Source organism: Neoarius graeffei, chromosome 27, assembly GCF_027579695.1.
Source record: "Neoarius graeffei isolate fNeoGra1 chromosome 27, fNeoGra1.pri, whole genome shotgun sequence".
In the NCBI taxonomy this organism is placed as follows: Eukaryota; Metazoa; Chordata; class Actinopteri; order Siluriformes; family Ariidae; genus Neoarius; species Neoarius graeffei.
The window spans coordinates 35,146,861-35,173,870 of NC_083595.1; the positions used below are offsets into that span (position 1 = coordinate 35,146,861).

General features: G+C 43.5%; 1 protein-coding gene across 1 annotated transcript in view; it reads left to right on the forward strand.

Annotated features, from left to right (window-relative positions):
- Positions 1–27,010, forward strand: part of sin3ab (SIN3 transcription regulator family member Ab) — an 81,080-nt gene that overhangs the window by 46,981 nt on the left and 7,089 nt on the right. The window contains exons 14-20 of the mRNA XM_060911962.1: positions 126–309; positions 9,433–10,000; positions 11,937–12,106; positions 12,371–12,544; positions 23,865–23,957; positions 24,048–24,142; positions 26,694–26,895. Of these exons, the coding sequence (XP_060767945.1) occupies positions 126–309; positions 9,433–10,000; positions 11,937–12,106; positions 12,371–12,544; positions 23,865–23,957; positions 24,048–24,142; positions 26,694–26,895 (1,486 nt within the window). The remainder of the gene's footprint in view (positions 1–125; positions 310–9,432; positions 10,001–11,936; positions 12,107–12,370; positions 12,545–23,864; positions 23,958–24,047; positions 24,143–26,693; positions 26,896–27,010) is intronic.

The following is a 27,010-nucleotide window of genomic DNA, read 5'->3' on the forward strand; positions in this document are numbered from 1 at the left end:
GATATTATTGGGAAAAAAAAAATTACTTTGACAGGTTCAACTTTGTTTCGAATAGACTTTTTTTTTTTTCCCCTTTTTTTTTTTGAGTTATGTGATGGGCACGGATGCTCTAACTGTGTTTTCAGACTAAAAATAAAAGATGAAGAGTGGCGCGAGGCTCAAAGAGGCTTTAATAAGATCTGGAGGGAGCAGAATGAGAAGTATTACCTCAAGTCATTAGACCACCAGGGTATTAACTTCAAACAGAACGACACGAAAGTGTTCCGCTCCAAGACATTGCTCAACGAGATCGAGACTCAGTATGATGAGGTAAGACAAATCCTGTCACTTTTTATAACCTTCCTCTTTTTTTTTTTGAGCAAATATATGTAGGTGGCTGTACAGTGCAGGATTCTTGTGCGCGATAGAATATCTAGCAATTTTATAAATGAGATTTCTGGTTTTGGAAAGCACCTGGGAAATAAAATAAAAAAAAATGGACAAAATGAATCGGAGGCATTAGTAAGGTCAATAAAGTGTGTTAAGTTGAACCACTGAGACTGAGTTACAGTACCCCTGTACCTGAAGATATTAAGTTTAGTCTTATTTGACCAGGAGGCTACATTTAAATGAAGTAAGTAATAAAACATGCTGCTTTTGAGCTGTTACGGGAAAATAATCGACGACAGGTTGATGTGATGTGAAATCCCTAGTGCCAGGGGAATTTCTCTTACCACCCAGAAGAGTATTAATTTCTAATAATTATTACCCTTATACCTCAATAATTTACCAAATATTAAACATTTTAATTTACGATTGAACAACATGATGTACTTTTAACCTTGCCGTTTATAGTTATATCTAATATTGTGGAAGGCCCCGGAGACAAATTCCTGCTATCGCTTGCCTTATATGACTGTAATCAGTTGTTCAGTCACCACAAAATGCAAAGTCTGTTGTCCAAAGACTCTCTCGTGGCTTAAAACTTTACTTATTGCAGAGTGCTGACACCGGAGACTCCTTCCATCATTGCGAGTGAAGTAAACGTTTCCCTACGGAATTCATCAAATCATCAATTATACATTTATTATTACTATTATTTTTTAAAGAACACATTTTATAGCTTGGGCGGCACGGTGGTGTAGTGGTTAGCGCTGTCGCCTCACAGCAAGAAGGTCCGGGTTCGAGCCCCGTGACCGGCGAGGGCCTTTCTGTGCGGAGTTTGCATGTTCTCCCCGTGTCCGCGTGGGTTTCCTCCGGGTGCTCCGGTTTCCCCCACAGTCCAAAGACATGCAGGTTAGGTTAACTGGTGACTCTAAATTGACCGTAGGTGTGAATGTGAGTGTGAATGGTAGTCTGTGTCTATGTGTCAGCCCTGTGATGACCTGGCGACTTGTCCAGGGTGTACCCCGCCTTTCGCCCGTAGTCAGCTGGGATAGGCTCCAGCTTGCCTGCGACCCTGTAGAACAGGATAAAGCGGCTAGAGATGATATGAGATTTTATAGCTTTATTATTAAGCTTTGATTCAGTGGACAGTCCTGTATAAGTCCCTGTGAATGAGCGGTTACTATAGAAACGGTAACGTATTACAAGAAGCAGATTATTATAAACCTGACAATCCAAGTGACGTGTCCAAGCCGTGCTGTGAAAGAAAATCATCAGTTCAGCTTTTATGTCTCACTTGTAATGTTTCCTGATCGAAAGATAATTTAAATAAAGGAATTCTGTGGTTCGGTTCGTAAGTAAGGGATGGAGCTTGTATTTTTTTATTTATTTATATTTTTTTAGGGTGTATTCAGACCAGGATAGTTCGATAGTTCACTTGCTTTGGTCCGAACCAAATGTTTTTTTTTTTTTTTTTCTTTTTGGTGCGGTTCGCTTTCACACTGTACATTTTAGTAAGCGGACCAAAATCTGTCAACAAAGCCACGCGCCCTGAGGTCGTTCAGCTATCGGTCAGAGACGACACACGCACAAAGCGTTAAGTTCAAAAGTAGTCATGGAGGCTTTCCGTGCTGTTATTCTTTTTAATGTCATCAAAGCTATATGTTTTTCCAGTTTTTACTGTTTTCACAATTGTGCGATTACTATGCTGTTGTACAAGTAATTTATCAACGACGACGACAAAGGGCAAGGTGGCTGCGGAGGATAGCGCTGATGAGCGCACATCATGTTGTGACAGTTCTGGCTCTTCACGCAATAGATGAATTTCTTTTTTGCGTCGCTAGTACCGCCACTTTTTGAAAGAATGTCCCTGATTTTAATGTAGGTCTGACGGAGTTTCTTCACTTTTAGCCAACATTGTTCTGGGGAGCGCGTGAACCCCTTCTCCTTCATTTTCTCACTGAATACAGCAAACACGTCGGCATTTTTGTGTGTTCCCTCCAAAAGCTCAGATATGTGGACATCTGCCCATATATCCACAAGGGTGCGCGTTTCTTCCTCGGCCCACGTTTGCCCCCTACTCATTTTTTGTACTCTGTAGTCTAGCCTACCACTGGTCTGAATGACTGAACGACTGTTGTAAGGTTCCCTTGACAACCGAAACAGTGTTTGCACTTTGCGGTGGAGTGTCAAGACTCTGTTTCCCATAATGCTCGACAAACGACGGAAGCTCCCGAGGTACAAAAAAGCAAAATTGTCGGATTAGGTCCGGTCTGCTTTCACACCTCCAAAAGATCCGCACCAGGGTTCCTTTGGTCCGGACCGAGTCCGACCTTGCAGCTCGGTCTCGGTCCGCTTGTTTGGTCCGGACCAGAGTTCGGTGGTTTGTATTCAGACCAACCCAAAAGGTCCGGACCAAGGGAAATTTGGTTCGTTTGGTCCGGACCAAACAACGTAGGTGTGAATACGCCATTAATGTGACGTTAAGGATGCTTGTAGGAGTAAGTCTTTCTCAGAAGACCTTCAACACGCAACAGCTTTTATATAAATAATTAAGAGAATTGCTCTCAGAGCGTTGTGTTAAAATGAGTGAGGGCCTTGAGAGTCCGACAGCATTATCTTCTGTTAATGTAGGGGGAAAAAATTCTACCCATTCTAAAGAAGATCGTGTCATGACTCATGTTTGGTTATGAAATTTGGCGTTGCTCTGTCCTAGCAGCAGGGCTTTCCCCAGAAAAAAATGTATCAGAGTGGTGATAGTGATGTGGAGCCCAGCCCATAAGGGCTGGTCCAGCCTGGAGGGCCCAAAGACTGCTGGGCGGGTCTGGGGGCATGCTCCCCTAGAAAATTTTGAAATTAGAGACTTCAAATGGTGCATTCTGGTGGCATCGAGGGCTGATTGAGGCACAATTCAGCATTTATTAAATTTGACGCTTCTTTTTCTTTACCTTGGTCAAATATGCAAGGGGCAAAATTTTAAGGGCAAAACTAGATTTGAAGTGATTAGGGCTGGGAATCGATCCAGATTTCCTGGATCGATTCGATTCCGATTCATAAGGTCACGATCCAATTCGATCCGATATCGATTTACTTAGTTATTGCTGGATTGTCACTTTAAAGTAAAAACTGTCCCTATTGACAGGAACAGCCCCATATGTGTTTGTGCGTGTATCTGTGTATGTGTAAGAGGGACACACAGAGAGAAGAGTCAAGGATTTAAAGGATTTATTTTGGAATGAAAAAAATCCAGGTTTTATTTGAATTCTAAATCAAAACCATGACATTCGGTGGCCCTCTTTTGGTTGAATGACATACCCATGGCAGGGTTTCTGACCACAAAGAAGAAAAAGCACCTCAGCAACCACAGCAATTGTGTAAGAAATGATGCTTATTTGCCACTATATTTTACCTCTATGTGGCACAGTTTGCACACTGCTTTTGTTCTGTCGACTTCGTCTCTGTCCTCGTAACGTTTGAATCCATAGTAATGCCATACATCAGCTTTCAGGCCAGGCGGTGATTTTAGCTGTGCAGCTTCAGCCATCTCGCGTCCTTAAGTTTCGGTTTCGTTTGTCGGCACCCGCTTTTTATAGCGGTCCTTGCGCGGTCGAGAAAATAGTGCCTATAGAGATTTTCGACCTGACGTCAGAGGGTCACGTGATACTATTTACGCCGCCATTTTGGAGGTACAAGGCCACGCTTATCAGCAAACAACGCTTGTAATATCCATCTTCTTCATCGCTTACTTTTATCATAGAATGCCTGATACGTGTTGTGCAGTTAGCTGCCACAACAGAAGAGGGGATAAACCTGGATTAACGTTCCATAGGTTCACGGCCGATCGACAGCGTCGCGAAAAGTGGCGATCAGGCGAGAGAATTGGCAGCCCACTGAGCACACGCGTTTGTGTGGCGAACATTTTGGCCGAATCCCATTTCACCCCTTGGACCAACCCCTTGGCCCTTCCCCTCCATTTTGCGCATTCACGTGAAGGGGTAGGGGTATCCCAATCCCAGTTAACGGGAAGGGGTAGGGCTTCTGTACCCCTCCAAACGGAGATTTTCCTGGAGCTGACTCCGAACGAAGGGGTTTGAGTGATTTCCCACAATGCTATGCGGATTTCAGCGAGATTTCATGCGGATTTCAGAAAGATGGCGGTTCCCGCGGCGAAAGATTGTCATAAATGTATTTTCTCCATTATTTACGTGTTTTAAGTTGTTATCCAGAGGAAACACGCCGCTTGATTCGCTTTCGAGCTGAGAATGAGCAGCGATTTCTGAAATCCAAGCTGCTGCTAAAAAGCTTTGGGAGTGAGTATTGTTTTCGGTTGCTTGACTGCGTACGTTTTGTTCTGTTATTCTCGCTTTTATTGTTTACATGAGTGTTCTGACACCTCATTCTGTCGGATGTGGTGCACGAAGCGCCAAAGATATCCCATTCAGTGGTGTTAGTTAACAAATCACCCCCTGCCAGCAGAGATTTCTGGTTCTGCCTCTGGCTCTGACTGTAGCGGCTGGTCGCAGCCAATGACGCATTTGGTCGCGTTTTGCTAACGTAAACGCTGACGGAGGTACGCGATGACGTATGCGATCGTTGAAGGGCTATCCCAATATATAGGGGTTGAATTTCAAGCCCTATCCCTTGTAGCTCAGTTTCAAGGGGAAGGGCCGAGGGGGAGGGGAAGGGGGAGGGGGAGGGGTAGAAATTAGAATTGGGATTGGGCCTTTGTCTCAGGTAATTTTCCAAAAGTTTAAAGATATCGTATGCGAGATAAATGACAAATTATACATGTAGCCTAGCACCTAGCCTACACGTAAGCCCTGTTAGGCGGTGTTCAGGCTACCTGGCACCGAGCCCCACTAGTTAGGCTACGATGGTTTTATATACGTGAGACGGGGACCGCTCGGCCTCATCAATGGGGCGACCTGGCACTGGGCTTCTTGCTAGTGTTTGGGCGGCTTACATGTAGTCTAGGTTTAACATGCACTGTGCCCTCAGGCGAGGCAGAGCCATGTTGTTGGGTGGGTTGTACTTTTTAGATGTGAATATGCAATGGACAAAACTAGAATTCAATACTAGACATATTAATTATTATGCGTTTTTCTATATGATTAACTCTCTGTCTCTCTCTCAACCTGGACACTATTTTTCTAACTGCAATGAATTTACTTTTATTTGGTATCACGTTGAAGTAGACTGTTATGGAAGTTTTTTTTTGCCACAGAATGTTGTTGGAAATCTTTGCATATGTTGTCATGGCAACCATTCAAACGATGCATGCTGTGAAAAGGGAAAATACATATTTTTTGACAAATCTCTGACATGTTGGGCTAGCGGGAGTCGCCATTGTTGTGACCGCCAAAATGGCGCCATCTACTTGTCGACATGGCAACGGTCACGTGGGTCGAAAACCTCTATAGACCCTTTTCAGTCACGTGACCTTCGTAAACGCAACCGCCATTTTGGACATGTAGTGGACTTCGGCTCGAATCAGTTTGAATGCGAGGAAGGCGACAAACGAAAAACATAAAAGAAAAAGGAGCGAGATGCAGAAAACACCTTCACTATCCAGCGACGTAGGGCATTTACAGGGCGAGCAGAGGGAGAGGTATTTGCAAAAATTGAGGTTAGCAGGCTTGGAGAACGACGTTTACCTGCTTCCACCAGGATTGTTCACTGACGTACGGAAGTACACGAAGCCCTCGTCTTTACCTGACTTCGGCCCACATGATCTGTATACCTATGTCGTTAAAAACCCATCGCCTTACACATACACGCCAACGTCCGAGGTTCCGGAGCGCGCTCCGGCTTGCTCCAGGAGTGCTCTGGCCGAGGTTCCAGAGCACGCTTCGGCTTGCTCCAGGAGTGCTCCGGCCGAGGTTACGGACCGCGCTCCGGAGCAAGCCGGAGCGCGCTGCTTAATTTGAGGGCAACCTCGGCCGGAGTGTGCTCCGGAACCTCGGCCGGAGTGTGCTCCGGAACCTCGGCCGGAGTGTGCTCCGGAACCTCGGCCGGAGCACTCCGGGAGCAAGCCGAAGCGCGCTCTGGAACCTCGGCCAGAGCACTCCTGGAGCAAGCCGGCGCGCGCTGCTTAATTTGAGGGAGAGCAAGCCGGAGCGCACTCCGGAACCTCGGACGTTGGCTCCGGCAGCTATTTATACTGGATCCGGTGTAAATAGCTGCCGGATCATAATTACAGTAAACTAGTAAATACAGTAAAGGAAAAACTTGAGACTGAAAGGTTTTAACAGTCATCCAAATGACTGAACGTAAACATTGCTACAGTAACATACCAGCTACTATGTTGTTGACATTAGCTAGTCAACAATAGCTACTACAGAAGAACAAAGAGGTTACAATGGGTTATTTTAGCCTATTTGGTTACACACTCGCCGCCACAGAATGTTAACAGCAATGTAATGCCTTTTCTGGCTAATTTTATTCGTCTTACCTCCAACAAAGTGGTCACTACACAAGCGTTGGTATGCCGAGGGCTGCCAATCTGTTTATGGCCGCTATCCATCTTCTCCGTCGGGATCCGATAAAATGATAAACCTTGCCTTGTGTGTTGATGGTTACTACATCCAGGTGCACAACAATATAGTGGCATGATGGAAGTCTTGCTGAAAGTAAAAACTTTCTTTGCTGCCGTTCCTCAATGTTGGCTGTGGTAAACTACTGGTAGTACACGTCCAAAATGGCGGCCGCGTTTGTCGTGACGTCACGTGAAAAGGGTCCATAGCCACCTGGAAGAGATCGATCCACACGTTTTTGAATCAATCTCGTATTTTTTGAACGTCAATCGATATTGGATCGTGGATCGATCTTTTGAACCCAGCCCTGGAAATGATAACACTTTATAGCACGCCTCTTCATTTTCCAATTCCAGGATGCCAGGAATAGAATCAAGGTCAAATCATGCAACCGCGCCATCGAGTGACCAGCACCTAGAATGTGGTTTTATGTATGGTTGCGAATGGCAGTCAGTGCATGCAGCGAAACCAGGTGTTTCTTTTATTTTAATTATTATAATACCCCCACTCCAAAGGACGGAGGGTATACTGGTTTACGTCTGTCTGAAACACCCCTTTTCTCAGCAACCATAAATCATAGCCACTGGGTGCCAAACTTCAGCTTGGGGTTCTATACCGTGTATACTGTTTTCAGGTCTGCCGCACATCGACTTCCTGTTTACCAACTGAATGTGTTCGCGAAGCATCTAGTGTGGATTTACAAAATTTTCCTAACACTTTTTCTCAGCAGCTACAGATCACAGCTGCTTGATATTTGGTACCGAGCTTCAGCTTGGAGTTCTATACAGTGTATACCGTTTTCAGGTCTGCCGCACATGGACTTCCTGTTTACCGACTGAACGTATTTACGAAACATATCGGGTAGATTTTGACGCTATTTCAAGAGGCAAAATGCTGTTTCAAAATGGCAGTTTACCACGATGCTGTTTGAAATCCCTGGGGAGAGACGCTGCTCTTTACTTGCTCGTTTCAGGGGTAATTATTTGTTGAAGTCAACATTCATAATAAGTGTCCTGTTCCTTCAATTGCTTGCATTCTGATACAAGCGAGAGCGGGGCGGGGGATACGTAAGTGAGCAGTAGCTCACAGTTGATCTCGTCACTTCTGGATCGAGTACCAGGATAGTCTAGACCTATATATTACAGTATCTTCTTATTTCTATAGTTGTTTCTCGTTTTCAGAGTGGAATTAGAGATATTCAGGTGCAGAAAGTACTCTGCATTGTTCAGTTTCTGGTATTATCCATCTTTATTTATTTATTTATTTGGTGTGCAAGTGACAGTGCAGCGCTGACGTCGCACCGTGTAGCCGCACTTTGGGGGGAAAGCCCTGTGTCAGGGTGAGACGAGCCAAATGTAGGTATCTCCTGTATATGAAAGAGGGTTTCCTAGCAGTTGGGAAAAATGTGGCGCTTGGGTTTTGTCTCTGAAGAAGCACCTGTTAGGCTCCATTGTTCCTCAGTGTTGTGTGATAAAGGAAAACCTTGTGTTATAGTATAAAAGATATAATCCTGGGGTGTCAAGGGATTTTTCCCTGGCTAATTTATTCAAGAAGAGAAGAAGCCTTTATTTGTCGCATCTACGTTAGAGCACAGTGAAATTCTTTTTCTGCATTTAACCCATCTCACATGCGAGCAGTGAACGCGTACACACACGCGTACCCAGGACAGCCTCGCTCAAGGGCACTTCAGCTATGGATGTAGTTAATGTAGGAAGGGGAAAGTGCCACCATTCGATTTGATCACTCCCACCATTCGATTCTGGTCCAGGGAATTGAACCGGCGACCTTTTGGTCCCAATGCTGCTTCTCTGACCTTTAGGCCACGGCTGCTCCGACAAAGCGTTCGGGGTTTTTTTTCTTCTTCTAAAGTGGCACACAGAACGAATGTTCTGTATGTAACAGTGAAATTGACCAGTTGTACTGCTCAATAACATCTCAAATATTACTACAGCCTTGTGTGTTTTTAAATATGTTTTTAAAAATAATTGCCCAGCAACGGCGGCACGGTGGTGTAGTGGTTAGCGCTGTCGCCTCACAGCAAGAAGGTCCTGGGTTCGAGCCCCGGGGCCGGCGAGGGCCTTTCTGTGCGGAGTTTGCATGTTCTCCCCGTGTCCACGTGGGTTTCCTCCGGGTGCTCCGGTTTCCTCCACAGTCCAAAGACATGCAGGTTAGGTTAACTGGTGACTCTAAATTGACCGTAGGTGTGAATGTGAGTGTGAATGGTTGTCTGTGTCTATGTGTCAGCCCTGTGATGACCTGGCGACTTGTCCAGGGTGTACCCCGCCTTTCGCCCGTAGTCAGCTGGGATAGGCTCCAGCTTGCCTGCGACCCTGTAGAAGGATAAAGCGGCTAGAGATAATGAGATTGCCCAGCAACACTTGCAACTTTTTCCCAGCTCTAGAATGCTACCTTCCTTCAAAATCTATAGCTTTTTTTTTTTTGTGCGCGCAAATCATTTAGTTGTGTAAAATAATTGCTCATCGATTCTGTAAGATGCTGTCTAATTTTGCAATCCTCACTTTACGTCCCTGTGCAGCGGCAGGAGGCATCAGAAGACAACGGCTCCTCTCCGTCAGGCCCTCACATGACACTGCCATATGAAGACGGTCAGATCCTGGAGGACGCAGCTGCCCTCATCATCCACCACGTCAAGAGGCAGTCCAGCATCCACAAGGACGACAAGTACAAGATCAAGCAGGTCATCTACCATTTCATCCCGGACATGCTGTTTGCCCGGCGTGGCGAGCTGTCCGACGTGGAGGAGGAGGAAGAAGAGGAGGAGCCAGATCCTGATGAAGATGGGGCGAAGAAGCCCAACGGTACAACTCAGCCCAAATCCAAGCTGCTGTTCAGCCACACGACGCCAGCACAGCAGAAGCTGAGCACTTGCGATGAGGCCTACAACCTCTTCTACGTCAACAACAACTGGTACGTCTTCCTGCGACTGCACCACATGCTGTGCACCAGGCTGCTGCGCATCTACAACCAGGCTGAGAAACAGATCGAGGAGGAGACCAGGGAGAGGGAATGGGAGCGCAATGTGCTCGGGCTGAAGAGGGAGAAGAACGACAGTCCAGCTGTCCAGCTGCGCCTCAGGGAGCCCTGTAAGTCCAACCTCATTAAAATCATTGGAATGTGGCCACAAGCAGGGGTGAACAAATCATAAATTTATTATCTAGCCCTTTGGGCGAGTGGACGCTCCTGTTCAAGCCTGTCTTTTGGTTAATGTAGCACATCGAACCTCAGCAAAACAGAATGGTGCATCATACCAGCATGAACCAACGTTAGATTTTAAAGTGCATACCACGGGTAAATTCAGGAGTGAGGTCAATGTAATTCTCCTTTTTTTTTTTTTTTTTTTTTTAAGATTTTTTTTGGGCGTTTTTCACCTTTATTGGATAGGACAGTGTAGAGACAGGACAGGAAATGAGTGGGAGAGAGAGACGGGGAGGGATCGGGAAATGACCTCGGGTCGGAATCGAACCCGGGTCCCCGGATTTATGGTATGGCGCCTTAGCCACCTGAGCCACGACGCCCCAATGTAATTCTCCTATTTTATATTAAATTTTGGTCAAATATCTGTCACATTTTTGCATTTTGTGCAATTTTTTTTACCTTGCGCAATACCAGAAAAATTCAGTTGAAATCAAGCCATTTGAGGCGAATTGGTCCGCCTCTGAAAAAAACTTGGCATTTGGGTTTCCCGGGAAACATTGATTTTCGTGACGTCGCATGCGGAACGCCTCCCTCTGAATCCTACGTCAGCGCTGGCTTGTTTATGAGAAAACGACCTGGTGGTTTTCTGCAAATTTCTTCAACGTTATCGTGTAATTATTAAAATGGTTAACAGATGTATCGTAGGAGGGTGTAGCAACACCAATCTTGATGGGATTAGTACTCATCGTTTCCCAAAAGACTGGACAATGAGAGAGAAATGGGAGCGCTTGGTCTACACAGGCTGTGCACTGAAACCGTGCAAAGCTCGCGCAGCCTGCTGGCGCTTCCGCAGGTGACGTCACAAATCTGGCTCCAGACTCCCTTGGGATTTTTCCAGACGTGTTTTTTTTTTTTTTCCCTGCTGTAGACAGATGGCCTTGTGCAAAATTACCCTTCTGGATGAGTGTGTAAAGGGACATACTTTCATGTAAAAAAAAAAAAAAAGAAATTGGTCCAGAGTATGCACTTTAAGGAGAACTGAAGTCATTTTTAAACTTGCTTTATTTCTTAATTAACATGTTATTCAATTACGTTTTCGGTTTTAGTATATATTATCAGTTATATCCTTACAGTTATATCGTGGCTCGTATTGGCAACTAATTGCAATTAAATATTATACTCATCGGCCTATTCGGTTTTTAACCATGTTGAATTTAGTGCGTTTGGTCCACAGCAGGCGTCACTTATCCGCGCGATCTTCACAAGACTTCAAAACGTGATGTGTCAGCCAGGTGTCAGTGCTGCCATTTTGAAAACTGTTTTCCAAACAAAATGTTGCACAGAAATGAGTTTAAATGACGATTACTGCCTACTTTTTTCAAACTTTCTTGATCGCTATCAAAACGAACAAAACTTCCGGCTTGATTACGTCAGCATTCGAAAGAGGGCGCGCGCGTCTTTTGACAACGTTGGCAGATGTCGGTCGCTTTGATTTCCGCTGTACGTTTTACTTCCGTCCTACGATGTCTCGCACAGGTCTCAACGAATCTCGTTTACGGCCATCGCTTTGACATATGGACTGATATATTACAGAGCATATTTCAAACACTCATAACTTGCTCTAGCAGCGACAAAATAGCGATCAAAAATGCGTTCCTGTATTTAATAAAATGAGAGAAATAGAATTTTGATGATAAAAATTTGTCTTTAGTTCGCCTTTCAATGTTTAAGACTAAATGAAGGTTTTCTGTGGGGGGGTCGACTCCAAATAACCCTGACATGAATCCTGCTTGGTTTGTCCACTCTTGCTTCAACTCGTGCACTAAATGGATCTTGAGGTTGTAGAAATGTTTTTTACGATGTGTCATGGTCACTCTGTTCTAGTGGACATTGACGTTGAGGACTACTACTCCGCCTTTCTGGAGATGGTGCGCAATCTTCTGGATGGGAATATGGAAACATCTCAGTATGAGGACCAGCTGAGGGAGATGTTCACCATCCATGCTTACATCGCCTTCACCATGGACAAGCTCATCCAGAGCATCGTCAGGCAGGTCAGGGACAAGATCAGATACTGGTTGAATTGCAGAAATTGACCAAAAAAAATATACAGCCCAACACCACGAGACAGATTATTTTGCTTTAGATTTGCACTGCTGTTATGCACCAATGGCAGCTAGTGGATTCTGAAAGCCAAATGTATGTAGTTGATGTCATTGAGACTAAAACAAAAAAAACGTTTCTTAAAAACCGAAGCGACGATCAGGTTTCACAAAATGCCAGTTGTCCTTAATTTTGTCTTTTGGGTCTCTTTTCAGCTCCAGCACATAGTGAGTGATGAGATCTGTGTTCAGGTGACGGATCTTTACCTCAATGAGTGTTCCAATAAAGCGACAGGTGGAACCACATCCACTCAGTCATCCAGGGCCGGCGCCGAGGCGAGCTACCAGCGCAAAGCCGAGCAGCTCATGGCAGAGGAGAATTGCTTCAAGGTATGTTTGCGTGATGGTGAAGACACTTTCTTGACTCACCCAAGAAAACGAACAGCTTTTTCTGTTCAGCCATCTACGGAAGCCGAGAGAGGCCCTTCATATAATCCTTTTTTTTTTTTTTCACCTTGTTATCCTGAGATAACGACATAATTAATTCAGGATCTCGAGAAAACAAAACAGTTATTCCGTGATCTCGAGAAAACAGCTGAGAAATGCAGGGATGAGAATTTTCCGCCAATTGGCGGATTTCCGACTTTTTCAGACCAAAATGATCGTTTTTGAGATCGATGTAAATCCGTTGAGAAATTTTTTTTTTTGGGGGGGGGGTACGATTAACGATCTGTGGTCACCTTATAACGCAGACATCCCAAGTCTCCCGGAAGTTCCGGGAGTCTCCTGCATATTGATAGAAGCGAGCAAGAGCGTGCGCGCGCAACATTAAGGTCTGCATCACGCATCTTACAATGTGCGCGCGCGAGGGAGACTGTGTGCAGTGTTGCCAGATACTGCTGACGTTTTCCAGCCCAAAATATGTTCAAAACCTGCCAAAATGCACTTAAAAGCACCCAATCTGGCAACACTGCCTGTGTGCCTGTTCATGTAGCACATGCCAGACAAAGAGCATCTTGATTGGGTTACTCAGCAAAATAAGCCAATCAGCTTTCAGTGTGGGCGGGCTTTTATCCCTTTTCTCAAGGACCGGAGTTTGAGTCAGTGCAGCCTACAGGATCGGCATGGCAGAGAGAGAGCGCGCACCCCAAAAATATATCAATTACACGTCATATACAAGTGTGTATCTTTTATAAATGGGGTTAGCTTATCTAATGTAGCATGTTGGGGAGAATCATAGTATCGTATCTATATTTCTGATGAAATTTTAAGTATGATAGCATGTATAACTCTCCTACTTATTGCTCATTTCATAGGGGGACGGGGGGATTGTTGGCATGTGCCACGCGGGAGCGTCTGCCCAAATTTTTTAGGCTGAGATGAACTTATAGTTTTTGATTTAAAAAAAATTTCCAATATGTAATGCCAATTGTACATGCCTGTTCTTTAATTCAAAATCACCATCTCGATCTTCAGATTGACCATATGGTATCTGTATTACATTCCACAACATCCTGTCCAGATAAAACCTAGTTAGTACACACAACAGTTGAAAGGGAAGTGATAAGTGATGTTGAATGTTGCCTGCTTAATATGCAAGAGCTCCTGCTACCATGATAACATCAGAAGAAAGCTTCAGAGAATTATATGATAGAACTTTTTTCTGGTTTGCACTTCATTGTAAAGGATTAGAGTATTCAAAGACATGAATAGCAAAAATGCAGAAATATAATACTGTAAAGCTCGTTTATATTAAAAGGTGCATTGATTTTTTAAAATCATCAAATGTGAATTGATTAAAGACAAGTCTCTTGTACCATATTAATCATTTTCACCTGGGAGTCCACCAAGAAGGGGAATTTATTTCCAAATAAATTGCAAATTTTTGCTGATAAAATTAATGGTTTTGGGGTTAAAAAAAAATAGCCAAAAATAATTAGACCCATGCCCCGCCCCGTTTTTTTTTCAGACTTTTAAAAATATTTTTCATTCTCATCCCTGGAAATGGTTCATTCAGGTGCGCCAAGAGACTTGTGATATGCTGACTTCGGGGCTATTTCTCATTCTGTATAGACGCAACTTTGGTCATTAGAGTGTCTGCTCTGGGACCCCCCTCTCTCTCAAGGCATCGTAAAAAGCCATTTCTGCTCTGTTACATGTCCGCCAATTTCTAAGTCTTCGTTGTCTGACCCACAGGGGGCGCAGCTCTGCTAGAAATCTCAGCTGTTTTCTCGAGATCACGGAATAATTGTTTTGTTTTCTCGAGATCTCGAATTAGTTGTGGTGTTTTCTCGACATCCTGAATTAATTATGTCGTTATCTCGGGATAACAAGGTGAATAAAAAAGATTATATGAAGGGCCTCTCGCGGCTTCCGTAGCCATCAGACCAAAATCACTAATTAATTCAGTTGGGAGGCCTTGGATTTAATGAGGATTGGAAGACGATGAATGTAGATGAATTTTTTTATTTTTTTTTCCAGTGGAAGCAAATATGTTTGACCTTGCTACGTGATTTTGTAATCAGGGGGTGGACTAATCATTAGCTCAGGTCCTCAGGACAAATACATTTCATATCCAGGTAGTTTTTATCCTCCGCTGGCCGAAAGGCCCGAAGGAGGATTATGTCGTGGCGATGTCTGTCCGTCCCGGGAAGGGTGCTTACGCTCTGAAATCAACTCCTCTCTCAATTTTTGGAGGAATTTCACGAAACTTGGCAGGATTCTTTATATGCGTATTACCGACATACTGTAATTTTGTTAAATTGGATCACATTTAACCAGAGTTCCAGCCCTTGATTAACAACCTTGTACTTTCACAATTTCATGAAGGTGCGCTCGCTCGCCTTCTGACATCAACTCCTCTCATAATTTTTGGATGAATTTCTCGAAGCTTGGCAAAAGGCCTTGTTATATGACAATAATACGCATATTGCGATTTAATTTCGTTTGTGAAAATTTTCCCAGAGTTTTGACCCTTGATTAAAGAACTTTGACGATTTCCTGAGGGTGTACGTTCTTGTGAAATCAACTCCTCTCAGTTTGTGGAGGAATTTCACCAAACTCAGCAAAAGGCTTCGATATATGACAGTTATACGCATACTGAGATTTCGTTTAATTTGGGCACATTTTACCAGAGTTATGCCCTTGATTATTAACAAACTTTGGCAATTTCATCAAGGTGTGCTTGCTTTCTGAAATCAACTTCCCTCATAATTTTTATCCCCCGCTGGCCGAAAGGCCCGAAGGGGGATTATGTTGTTGCAATGTCCGTCCGTCCGTCCCAGGAAGGGTACTCACCTTCTGAAATCAACTCCTCTCACAATTTTTGGAGGAATTTCACGAAACTTGGTAGGATTTTTTTGTTATATGTCGGTAATGCGCGTATTGCAGTTTCGTTCAATTCAGTCCCATTTTACCAGAGTTATGGTATAGTTGCCAAAGGGGGATATTGTGCTCTCAGAGCACTCTTTTTTTTTTTTTTTTTTTTTTTTTTTTTAATTTATAATTGCTCAACAGAGACATAAGTTCAACATCCAGATGACGAAAAGTTCCTAATCCTTAATTACTTGTGATAAACTACTACTTCCATTTGGTACAACCCCGATTCCAAAAAAGTTGGGACAAAGTACAAATTGTAAATAAAAACGGAATGCAATGATGTGGAAGTTTCAAAATTCCATATTTTATTCAGAATAGAACATAGATGACATATCAAATGCTTAAACTGAGAAAATGTATCATTTAAAGAGAAAAATTAGGTGATTTTAAATTTCATGACAACAACACATCTCAAAGTTGGGACAAGGCCATGTTTACCACTGTGAGACATCCCCTTTTCTCTTTACAACAGTCTGTAAATGTCTGGGGACTGAGGAGACAAGTTGCTCAAGTTTAGGGATAGGAATGTTAACCCATTCTTGTCTAATGTAGGATTCTAGTTGCTCAACTGTCTTAGGTCTTTTTTGTCATATCTTCCGTTTTATGATGCGCCAAATGTTTTCTATGGGTGAAAGATCTGGACTGCAGGCTGGCCAGTTCAGTACCCGGACCCTTCTTCTACGCAGCCATGATGCTGTAATTGATGCAGTATGTGTTTTGGCATTGTCATGTTGGAAAATGCAAGGTCTTCCCTGAAAGAGACGTCGTCTGGATGGGAGCATATGTTGCTCTAGAACCTGGATATACCTTTCAGCATTGATGGTGTCTTTCCAGATGTGTAAGCTGCCCATGCCACACGCACTAATGCAACCCCATACCATCAGAGATGCAGGCTTCTGAACTGAGCGCTGATAACGACTTGGGTCGTCCTTCTCCTCTTTAGTCTGAATGACACGGCGTCCCTGATTTCCATAAAGAACTTCAAATTTTGATTTGTCTGACCACAGAACAGTTTTCCACTTTGCCACAGTCCATTTTAAATGAGCCTTGGCCCAGAGAAGACGTCTGCGCTTCTGGATCATGTTTAGATACGGCTTCTTCTTTGAACTATAGAGTTTTAGCTGGCAACGGCGGATGGCACGGTGAATTGTGTTCACAGATAATGTTCTCTGGAAATATTCCTGAGCCCATTGTGTGATTTCCAATACAGAAGCATGCCTGTATGTGATGCAGTGGCGTCTAAGGGCCCGAAGATCACGGGCACCCAGTATGGTTTTCCGGCCTTGACCCTTACGCACAGAGATTCTTCCAGATTCTCTGAATCTTTTGATGATATTATGCACTGTAGATGATGATATGTTCAAACTCTTTGCAATTTTACACTGTCGAACTCCTTTCTGATATTGCTCCACTATTTGTCGGCGCAGAATTAGGGGGATTGGTGATCCTCTTCCCATCTTTACTTCTGAGAGCTGCTGCCACTCCAAGATGCTCTTTTTATACCCAGTCATGTTAATGACCTATTGCCAATTGACCTAATGAGTTGCAATTTGGTCCTCCAGCTGTTCCTTTTTTGTACCTTTAACTTTTCCAGCCTCTTATTGCCCCTGTCCCAACTTTTTTGAGATGTGTTGCTGTCATGAAATTTCAAATGAGCCAATACTTGGCATGAAATTTCAAAATGTCTCACTTTCGACATTTGATATGTTGTCTATGTTCTATTGTGAATACAATATCAGTTTTTGAGATTTGTAAATTATTGCATTCCGTTTTTATTTACAATTTGTACTTTGTCCCAACTTTTTTTGAATCTGGGTTGTACTGGGTTAAGTTCACATGCGCTACGTTTTACTCAAACAACTTTTCCTGGGTGTGTAAGCACCTAGCAGTGATGACGTTTTCAGGTTCATACAGATCATGCAGGTACTTGTAAACAGTTACACAACTTTACAAAATAAACTCTGATGTAAAGCTGTCGTGTAACGCCCTTGTTAGTGTAACACTGCAACCGGAGTTAAAAAGACAGAGAGAAAATAATAACCGTAGCCAAACTTGAGTAAAATCTTGTAAATGCATTATGACAGTTCTTTATTATATAGCCAAAATGCTTCCGAGAGATTCGTGTGGGTTTTTTCTCTCCCTCTCTGTCTCTCCCCCTCCCCCATCCTCTTCTCTCATCTGTCCTTGACGTGATCATGGACTCTTTCTTTCCCCCAAAGCTCATATGAATGCAGTAAAATTAAAATGCAGTAAATCTTGTACGCGGTTTGTTCAGCATAGCCAAGGTAGATGACGCCATTTTTGAATGTGTGTCACTAAAATGTGAATTTAATTTCAAAACTTTATTTCGTAATTGAATTACTAAATTCCAAAGGGGTGGGAGACTGAAACAGTGAGTTTCAAAGAAGACATCGGAGACTAAACGTGGAACTTCTTCTCCCCTCGTTCTTCTTTGATAACACCTAATGGACTACACTCACTGGGCACTTTAAAAGGAACTTGCTCTTGATTTCTAAGATTCCTGTTCTTGGCTGGCAGGAGTGGAACCTCGTGTGGTCTTCTGCTGTTGCATGCTGGGATGCTTTTTCTGCTCGACACGGTAGTAAAGAGTTGCTGTATCCTACCTGGCAGCTCGAACCAATCTGGCCATTTTCCTCTGACTTCTCTTATCAACAAGGGGTTTCCACCCACAGAGCTCACTCAGTGTTTTTTGTTTTTCACACCATTCTGTATAAACTCCAGAGACTGTTGTGTGTGAAAACCCCAGGAGATCAGCAGTTTCTGAAATACTCAAACCAGTCCATCTGGCTCAAACTAACACCCATGCCACAGTGAAAGAGAGTCACACTTTAAGATCACAATTTTTCCCATTCTGATGTTTGAAGTGAACATTACCTGAAGCTCTTGATTTTGTATCTGCATGATTTTATGCATCATGCTGCTGTTAAAGGAACAGTCCACCGTACTTCCATAATGAAATATGATGTTCTCTGAATTGAGACGAGCTGCTCCGTACCTCTCCGAGCTTTGCGCGACCTCCCAGTCAGTCAGACGCAGTCAGACGCGCTGTCACTCCTGTTAGCAATGTAGCTAGGCTCAGTATGGCCAATGATATTTTTTGGGGCTGTAGTTAGATGTGACCAAACTCTTCCACGTTTTTCCTGTTTACATAGGCTTATATGACCAGTGACATGAAACAAAGTTCAGTTACACAAATTGAAACGTAGCGATTTTCTATGCTATGGAAAGTCCGCACTATAATGACAGGCGTACTAACACCTTCTGCGCGCTTCGACAGGAGTGCAGGTATCAATGCGCTGCCGAAGCATGCAGAACGTGTTAGTATGCCTGTCATTATAGTGCGGACTTTCCATAGCATAGAAAATTGCCACGTTTGAATTTGTGTAACTGAACTTTGTTTCATATCACTGGTCATATAAACCTATGTAAACAGGAAAAACGCGGAAGAGTTTGGTCGCATCTAACTACAGCACCAAAAAATACCATTGGCCATACTGAGCCTAGCTACATTGCTAACAGGAGTGACAGCATGTCTGACTGCGTCTGACTGACTGGGAGGTCGCGCAAAGCTCGGAGAGGTACGGATCAGCTCGTCTCAATTCAGAGAAGAACATATTTCATTATGGAAGTACGGTGGACTGTTCCTTTAAAGGAGAACTGAAGTCATTTTTAAACTTGCTTTATTTCTTAATGTGTTATTCAATTACGTTTTAGTAACCTTATATCATGACTCGTATTGGCAACTAATTGCAATTAAATATTATACTTACCGGCCTGTTCGGTTTTTAGCCGTGTTGAATTTAGTTCATTTGGTCCACGGCAGGCGTCGCTTATCCGCGTGATCTTCACGAGACTTGTGCGAGACTTCGAAACGTCAAGTGTCAGCCAGGTGTCAGTGCCGCCATTTTGAAAACTGTTTTCCAAACAAAACGTTGCACAGAAACGAGTTTAAATGACGATTACTGCCTACTTTTTTCAAACGTTCCTGATTGCTATCAAAACGAACAAAACTTCCGGCTTGATTACGTCAGCATTCGAAAGAGCGTCTTTTGACAACGTTGGCAGATGTTGGTCGCTTTGATTTCCGCTGTATGTTTTACTTCCGTCCTACGACGTCTCGTACAGGTCTCAACGAATCTCGTTTACGGCCATTGCTTTGACATATGGACTGATATATTACACAGCATATTTCAAACACTCATAACTTGCTCTAGCAGTGACAAAATAGTGATCAAAAATGCATTCCGATATTTAATAAAATGAGAATTTTGAATTTTGATGATTAAAAAAAAAAGTTGCCTTTCAGGGCTCGGCTGAGTGGATAACTACGTCAACCGGCAGGTGTATGGGTGTTCCTAATAAAGTAGCCAGTGAGCGTATATCCCGATGGAAGTGCACATGACTTGTAAAACCAGGCACAAACATAAGGAAGTTAAAATGTTTTAAAAGCTTGATATTGGGTTTAAATGCTGTAATTTGTATAGCGGTAAATGGATATGGTGTTTTTACGATTGGAGCTTGAGTTGTGCTGTCTGTTGTATCTGTTGTTGTGGAGAGGTTTGAATTGCGTGCACAGTAAAGTGCTCATATCCCTGCCCTTTCAAATCCCTCTGCTCACCAGCAGCTAAACACAGAGTCACGATACTTCACTTACATGAGTTCGGACTAATAACAGACATGTGGCGTTTTAAATTAATTAATTTGTTAATACTGAGCAAAAATGTCTTGGTTGATTTCCATTCTGGCAGTGAAATGTAGTCCCAGTGTACTGCGAGAAACTGGTATGATATTATTTGAGATGTAAATGTACCAGAAACTACATAGTCTAGGCAAATGAAACTGAACAGGCTTAATGTTGAGCAATATAAGAATTATTCCTTAAAATTTGAATGATTCCATGAACAATTTCACAAATTTTCAATGTTCGCAAACCCGCTTGCTCAACCGTCTCTTCCGATGCCGGTGGTCGTCCAGATCCTTTTGCCCTGCGCGCACACGGGCAGCCTTCCTCTTTGACCTTTTTGTGCCACGTCCAAATCTGCATTGCAGTTGGTGCATTTTTAGAGACTTCTCTCGTAAATGCACCCTGCACCGTCTTGTTCGACTGTATTCGAGCGTCCTCTAACGCACACAACGCCTTTTTCTTTTCCAGTGAATGGCATTTGTGTAGCTAAAAACATAAAATTTTGACCTGTTTCCACACACACTTAAAATTTGAGGTCAATTGAACAAGAATTTAGCCTGGCAAGCCAGACTAAATGTGAATATTTAGTCTGGCCTCGATCCGTAGACATTTCCGAAGCGGGTGGGAGGAACAAACCGCTGTCTTTCAAACTGTCTCTGTGCGTATTGAGGTATTTCACCTGACGTCACAGGGTCACGTGACGCCCCGGTGTCCACCATTTTGGACGGCAAGCTAGCTAATGTCAACAACAGTAGCTAGTATGTTACTGTAGCAATATTTACGTTCAGTCATTTGGATGACTGTTAAAACCTTTCAGTCTCAAGTTTTTCCTTTACTGGATTTACTAGTTTACTGAGCTAGCGCGCGATGGCTCCCGGCCCGGCCGGAGAGCGCGCGATGGCTCCCGGCTCGGCCGCCGAGCGCGCGATGGCTCCCGGCTCGGCCGCCGAGCGCGCGATGGCTCCCGGCTCGGCCGCCGAGCGCGCGATGGCTCCCGGCTCGGCCGCCGAGCGCGCGATGGCTCCCGGCTCGGCCGGAGAGCGCGCGATGGCTCCCGGCTCGGCCGGAGAGCGCGCGATGGCTCCCGGCTCGGCCGGAGAGCGCGCGATGGCTCCCGGCTCGGCCGGAGAGCGCGCGATGGCTCCCGGCTCGGCCGGAGAGCGCGCGATGGCTCCCGGCTCGGCCGGAGAGCGCGCGATGGCTCCCGGCTCGGCCGGAGAGCGCGCGATGGCTCCCGGCTCGGCCGGAGAGCGCGCTAGCTCAGTAAACTAGTAAATCCAGTAAAGGAAAAACTTGAGACTGAAAGGTTTTAAGTCATCCAAATGACTGAACGTAAATATTGCTACAGTAACATACTAGTTACTGTTGTTGACATTAGCTAGTGCTAACAGCTAGTTGCTAATACACTGCTACAACTACACCGACCCTAATAATACAGTTCTTGGTCATTGCCTGGTAACAGCAAATTTATAACGGGCCATGTCTCAACAGACTAAGAAGTAATTTCAATGACATTTAATAACATTTTGTTTATCCTGAGGACCGAAAGTAAATGAAAATGTGAACAAACCTTAGCTGTAATCAGATGGCGACCACCGGCTCCAGGGACGACCCACTGATGTAGGCATGTTACCCAGCCTGACACAAAATATTTGTAGGCATCCAAACTCTTATACGCTTTCAGATCAATACCTGTGTATGGCGATGGGTTTTTAACGACATAGGTATACAGATCATGTGGGCCGAAGTCAGGTAAAGACGAGGGCTTCGTGTACTTCCGTACGTCAGTGAACAATCCTGGTGGAAGCAGGTAAACGTCGTTCTCTAAGCCTGCTAACCTCAATTTTTGCAAATACCTCTCCCTCTGCTCACCCTGTAAATGCCCTACGTCGCTGGATAGTGAAGGTGTTTTCTGCATCTCGCTCCTTTTTCTTTTATGTTTTTCGTTTGTCGCCTTCCTCGCATTCAAACTGATTCGAGCCGTGACGTCCAAAATGGCAGCGTCACATGACTTGGTCACGTGAGTGAAATACCTCAATAGGCCAACGCTCTGACCAATCAACGCAACAGTGATTGTGACGTAGTCAGAGCGACAGAAAGCAGTGGGGGAGGCCTTGAAATAAATAATTTTTCAAAATGCGTATTAATTAATAAACAGGTTCTAGATATTAAGAAGCTTGGAGATAATGACCACAAGTTTGGAGTCTGTACCACATACACTCATTTTTCGAGGGTTTGCTTAAACTGTTTTTGAGAGTTTTTATTTAGTGGTGTTTGGTGAAATAATTTCCCTTAAATTTAAAATAACGGGAAAATAAGAAACAATCAAAAAGTAATGTTTCAAAGCTGTTTATTAATTCTTCGTACTGCACAAACTAGCCCCATCCTTTTGGCTACGAGCGGAGCCAGCTGGTAGATCAGACTTTTGCCATAGCCGGTCGGCAAAACAGCGAAAACGTCCTTCTTGAAAAGGAATGAGCGGAGAGCCTCTTCCTGCTCATGTTTCAACGAAAACTCCAAGTCTAATTCTTCTAAAACTGATTCCAAAGCGGAGTCAAACGCGCGCTGTTCACTAGCCCGTAGCCATCTTTCCTGCTGCGCTTTCTCCAGCGTCGCGCAGCTTTGTCGTCACTCCTGCAAAAGCCCGCCCAAAGAATCCAAACAAAAACCTTGCGTTGTGATTGGCGGGCACGATTTGATGCCCGAGGTGTTTTTGTTTATATGGTGCGAGGCTAGACCCACTCGCTAGGCAAAAAATATTTTTGGCCGCTAGGCGGATGGGTCTAGTTTACTAAGCTAACAAGAATTGGCAAAGTTATTAGAATTTTTTTTTTTTTTTGAAGCACCCTGTATTTGCAGCAGAAATACACACCAGTCCTTTAAAGTGCATATTCTGGACCAATTTTTTTTTTAAATATGAAAGTAAGTCCCTTTACACACTCATCCAGAAGGGTAATTTTGCACAAGGCCATCTGTCTACAGCAGAAAGAAATAAAATAAGAAAACGCGTCTGGAAAAATCCCAAGGGAGCCTGGAGCCAGATTCGTGACGTCACCTGCGGAAGCGCCAGCAGGCTGCGCGAGCTTTGCACGGTTTCAGTGCACAGCCTGTGTAGACCAAGCGCTCCCATTTCTCTCTCATTGTCCGGTCTTTTGGAAAACGATGAGCACTAATCCCATCAAGATTGGTGTTGCTACACCCTCCTACGATACATCTGTTAACCATTTTAATAATTACGCGATAATGTTGAAGAAATTAGCAGAAAACCACCAGGTCATTTTCTCATAAACAAGCCAGCGCTGACGTAGGATTCAGAAGGAGGCGTCCCGCACGTGACGTCACGAAAATCAATGTTTGCCGGGAAACCCAAATGCCAAGTTTTTTCAGAGGCGGACCAATTCGCCTCAAATGGCTTGATTTCAACGGAATTTCTCTGGTATTGCGCAAGGTAAAAAAATTGCAGAGAATGCAGAAAGTTACAGATATTTGACCAAAGTTTAATATAAAAATAGGAGAATTACATTGATCTCGCTCCTGAATTTACCCGAGATATGCATTCTAGCATGATTGAATTGGATTGTTGTTTGCGTCTTATTTTCAGTACTGATACTCGTGTGTTCTCCACAGCTACTGTTCCAGAAGAGTAAGGGGAGTGTACAGCTGGCTGTGGAGCTGCTGGACACCGAGGAGGAGAACTCTGATGAACCCCTGGAGTTTGAGGTACACTAATAATAACCTTTGCGACATTATTTGTTTGCCATTCTAAAAACTCGCACAACCATTATTATTTTTTCTCTCGATTCCTCGTAGCGTTGGCCAGATTACGTCGATCGCTACCTGAACACGGACTCGACGTCGCCGGAGCTGAGGGAGCAGCTCTCCCAGAAGCCTGTGTTTCTGCCCAGGTGAGGCTCAGCCCTGCTCCATCTCCTGAGCCCTGAGCCGAGCATATGGCTCATTTCCTAAAGTCCACTCAACCTCATAGATAGATGATTTAAACCTCATCAGTGGTCATTTAAGGTCCAGAGGTTCTGGTTCCACAGAATGTCTCACAGAAGTGAATCATCTTACTCGACGTGTGAACGCCACGCCGCTTACGTTAGCTGGTACAAGTGTGTTTCGATGGCATTATAGAATGAGTGCAATACAGAAATGTTCAGCGGGTGTGTTATTGCTTGGGCATCCAAATAAGGACAAGCTCTTTGTGTTCTGTGGATTTTATGGACATGGGAGTTGTTAGGATGTTCATTTCTGCTGTAGTTCAGTCCAGTTTGGTGATTTCTCTGAGTAATTGATTGAGTGAGGGCTTTTTTTTTTTTTTTTGGGGAGCAGGGAAATCACCAAACTGTCCTGGACTTGGACCTTGCAGGACTAGTGTAATAATTTTATTTATAAATCACATTGTAAGTTTGATATTATGTCTTTAGAGCATTTGCTATTTATTTCAGATATTTTGCTCAACATTTAAAAAAAAAAAAAAAAAATTTTTTTTTTTTTTTTTTTGATGCAACTGCATTTAATTATCCAGTTCTGACTGCCTTTGTTATAACTGTGATGCTGGAAGTAACTGGAAAAGTGCATATAATTTTAATCTTTGTATTTTCAATGTAAGTATGAAGAATATTTTTATACTACTATTCTTAACAGACTTGTTAAACGGTCATGTTCTTTCGAAGCGCACGCATTAGCGAATTAAAAATTATGCAGTGAGATTACAAAAATGGGCTCACACTTGAAATCTCATTAGAGTTTGCAGAAGCTTTTTAAGAAGCAAAGGGAATACAGATCAGACACATTACTAGAAGATAGTATATTATATATAGCTATTTAAAAAAAAAAACTATGCCTGATGTTCATGTAATGATTTTTCCTTAAAAAAAAAAATGTGAGCGAAATTCCTCAATGTGTTTGCTTTGTGTGTTCCTATAAATGGTTTTAAGGTCTTTATGATTTTTCAGTTTTTTGTCAGCCCAAAAAAAAAAAAAAACCTGTTACATGTTTCAGAAATGCAGTGCGCTCCCGTTGAAGTGTGCTTTTGGTTGGGGTTGAGTTTACAGAGGGCTGCTGTGGATACGAGTCTAACTTGCCATGGTGTGTGACTCCCATACAGCTGTATTTCAGATGGGGGAGCTTGTCAATAAAATGCTGGTCTGAATTGTATCCTCAAATGTGCGTGTATTTCTTTTCCAAAGTTTAAGCACTTTGCATGGGAGGATGTTTTTGTGGATTGTATATTCATCCGTTCTTTTTGTGGTTTGGCTTTGCATGTTTCAATATGTGTAATGCCAAATATCTATTTATTGACTGACTGACTTTTTTTTTTTTTAAATATTAATCCTGTACAAACTAGCAAGAAGTTTTTGATTGACATGTCTTGATGTCTTGGTTTTGTGTGGTTTTTTTTTTTTCTTTTCTTTTTTTTTTTGTTCAGTGCATCATCTAAAGCTGGGCATACACTGTGCGATTTTTTTTTTTTCCCTCCAATCGCGGTATTCAGCTGCTGCTCACACTGTACGAGTGAATCGCAGGGGTAAACAGCACGCAGCTTACGATTCCTGTTCTCACACTATACGATGCGATGCTCGGATGCGATGCTCAGGATTTCAAACAGGTTTGATTTTCATCCGATCGATCGGGAGGAGGTCGTGAGGTGTTAATCGCTTGTCGTTACCCCATGTATACTACACGATCCGAGACGCACGATTGAGCCAAAACTCGGCCCGATCTCCAAAATAGTCGCACGAGTGAAAATCGGGCCGAAAATCGCACAGTGTATGCCCAGCTTAAGTATGGGTATGTGTGTGATTTGATTTTTGATTTAATTGGGCGCTTCAGGTTCTTTAACCCACATTTCATATTTATGTTGCTTCACAGTTTTGCCCTGTATAAAATAATGCAACAACAAGAATCAAAACAAGCAAGCAGATTTTTATGCATGGTCATAAGTTTTTGAACTGCTAATACTTACATTAAAGTAACTCCTATCGTGGCTTTTTAACTGTCATTTCTTATTTTTTATTGAGAATTGGCTAGTGCATCTCAATTTCTGTAAAGTGGAGTCCTGAATACAAAATATTCATGGTTTCAGTCCCCGCTCTCACCTGTAACCTGTGTGGTAAGTACATTTCTAATTTTAGTATTTCTAGAAGCGGGGATTTTTATTTTATTTTATTTTTTCTGTATTTATTTTTCCATTTCTTTTCTCTTTTTCATAATCTGAATTCATACTTGATCAAAATCTGGCTTGCCGCGGACATGTGCCTGTTAAGGGAATCTGACTCAAACGGAGGTGCACTGTAGACTTTATCCATAATCTCGTTTATGATTCTGATTGGGTGTTTGTTTCTCGTCACACTCTGAGAGGCCGAGCCTTGGTGTATGGGTTACATGCCGTGACAGACGGCTTTGCGGAAAACTTTACACCTTAATGCAGCGTTTTTCCGTTCTGTTCGCCAGGAACCTCAGACGGATCAGGAAGTGCCAGCGAGGGCAACACGTACAGATGCGAGAGGCGAGTGAAGCAGCGAAGAAAACCGCCGATGGTGCGGAGGACCCCAAAATGGAATGCATGTTTAAGCTCAACTCCTACAAGATGGTGTACGTTATCAAGTCGGAGGACTACATGTACAGACGCACGGCACTCTCGAGAGCCCACCAGGTATGCAAATGATTGTGACATTTTAACTCTAGATGCTGAGCTTTGTTCAAGTAGTAGGAGTTTAAAACCTGGGTTTCTTCATCGATGTGATCGGCTCCATCGCGTGTGTCCTGCT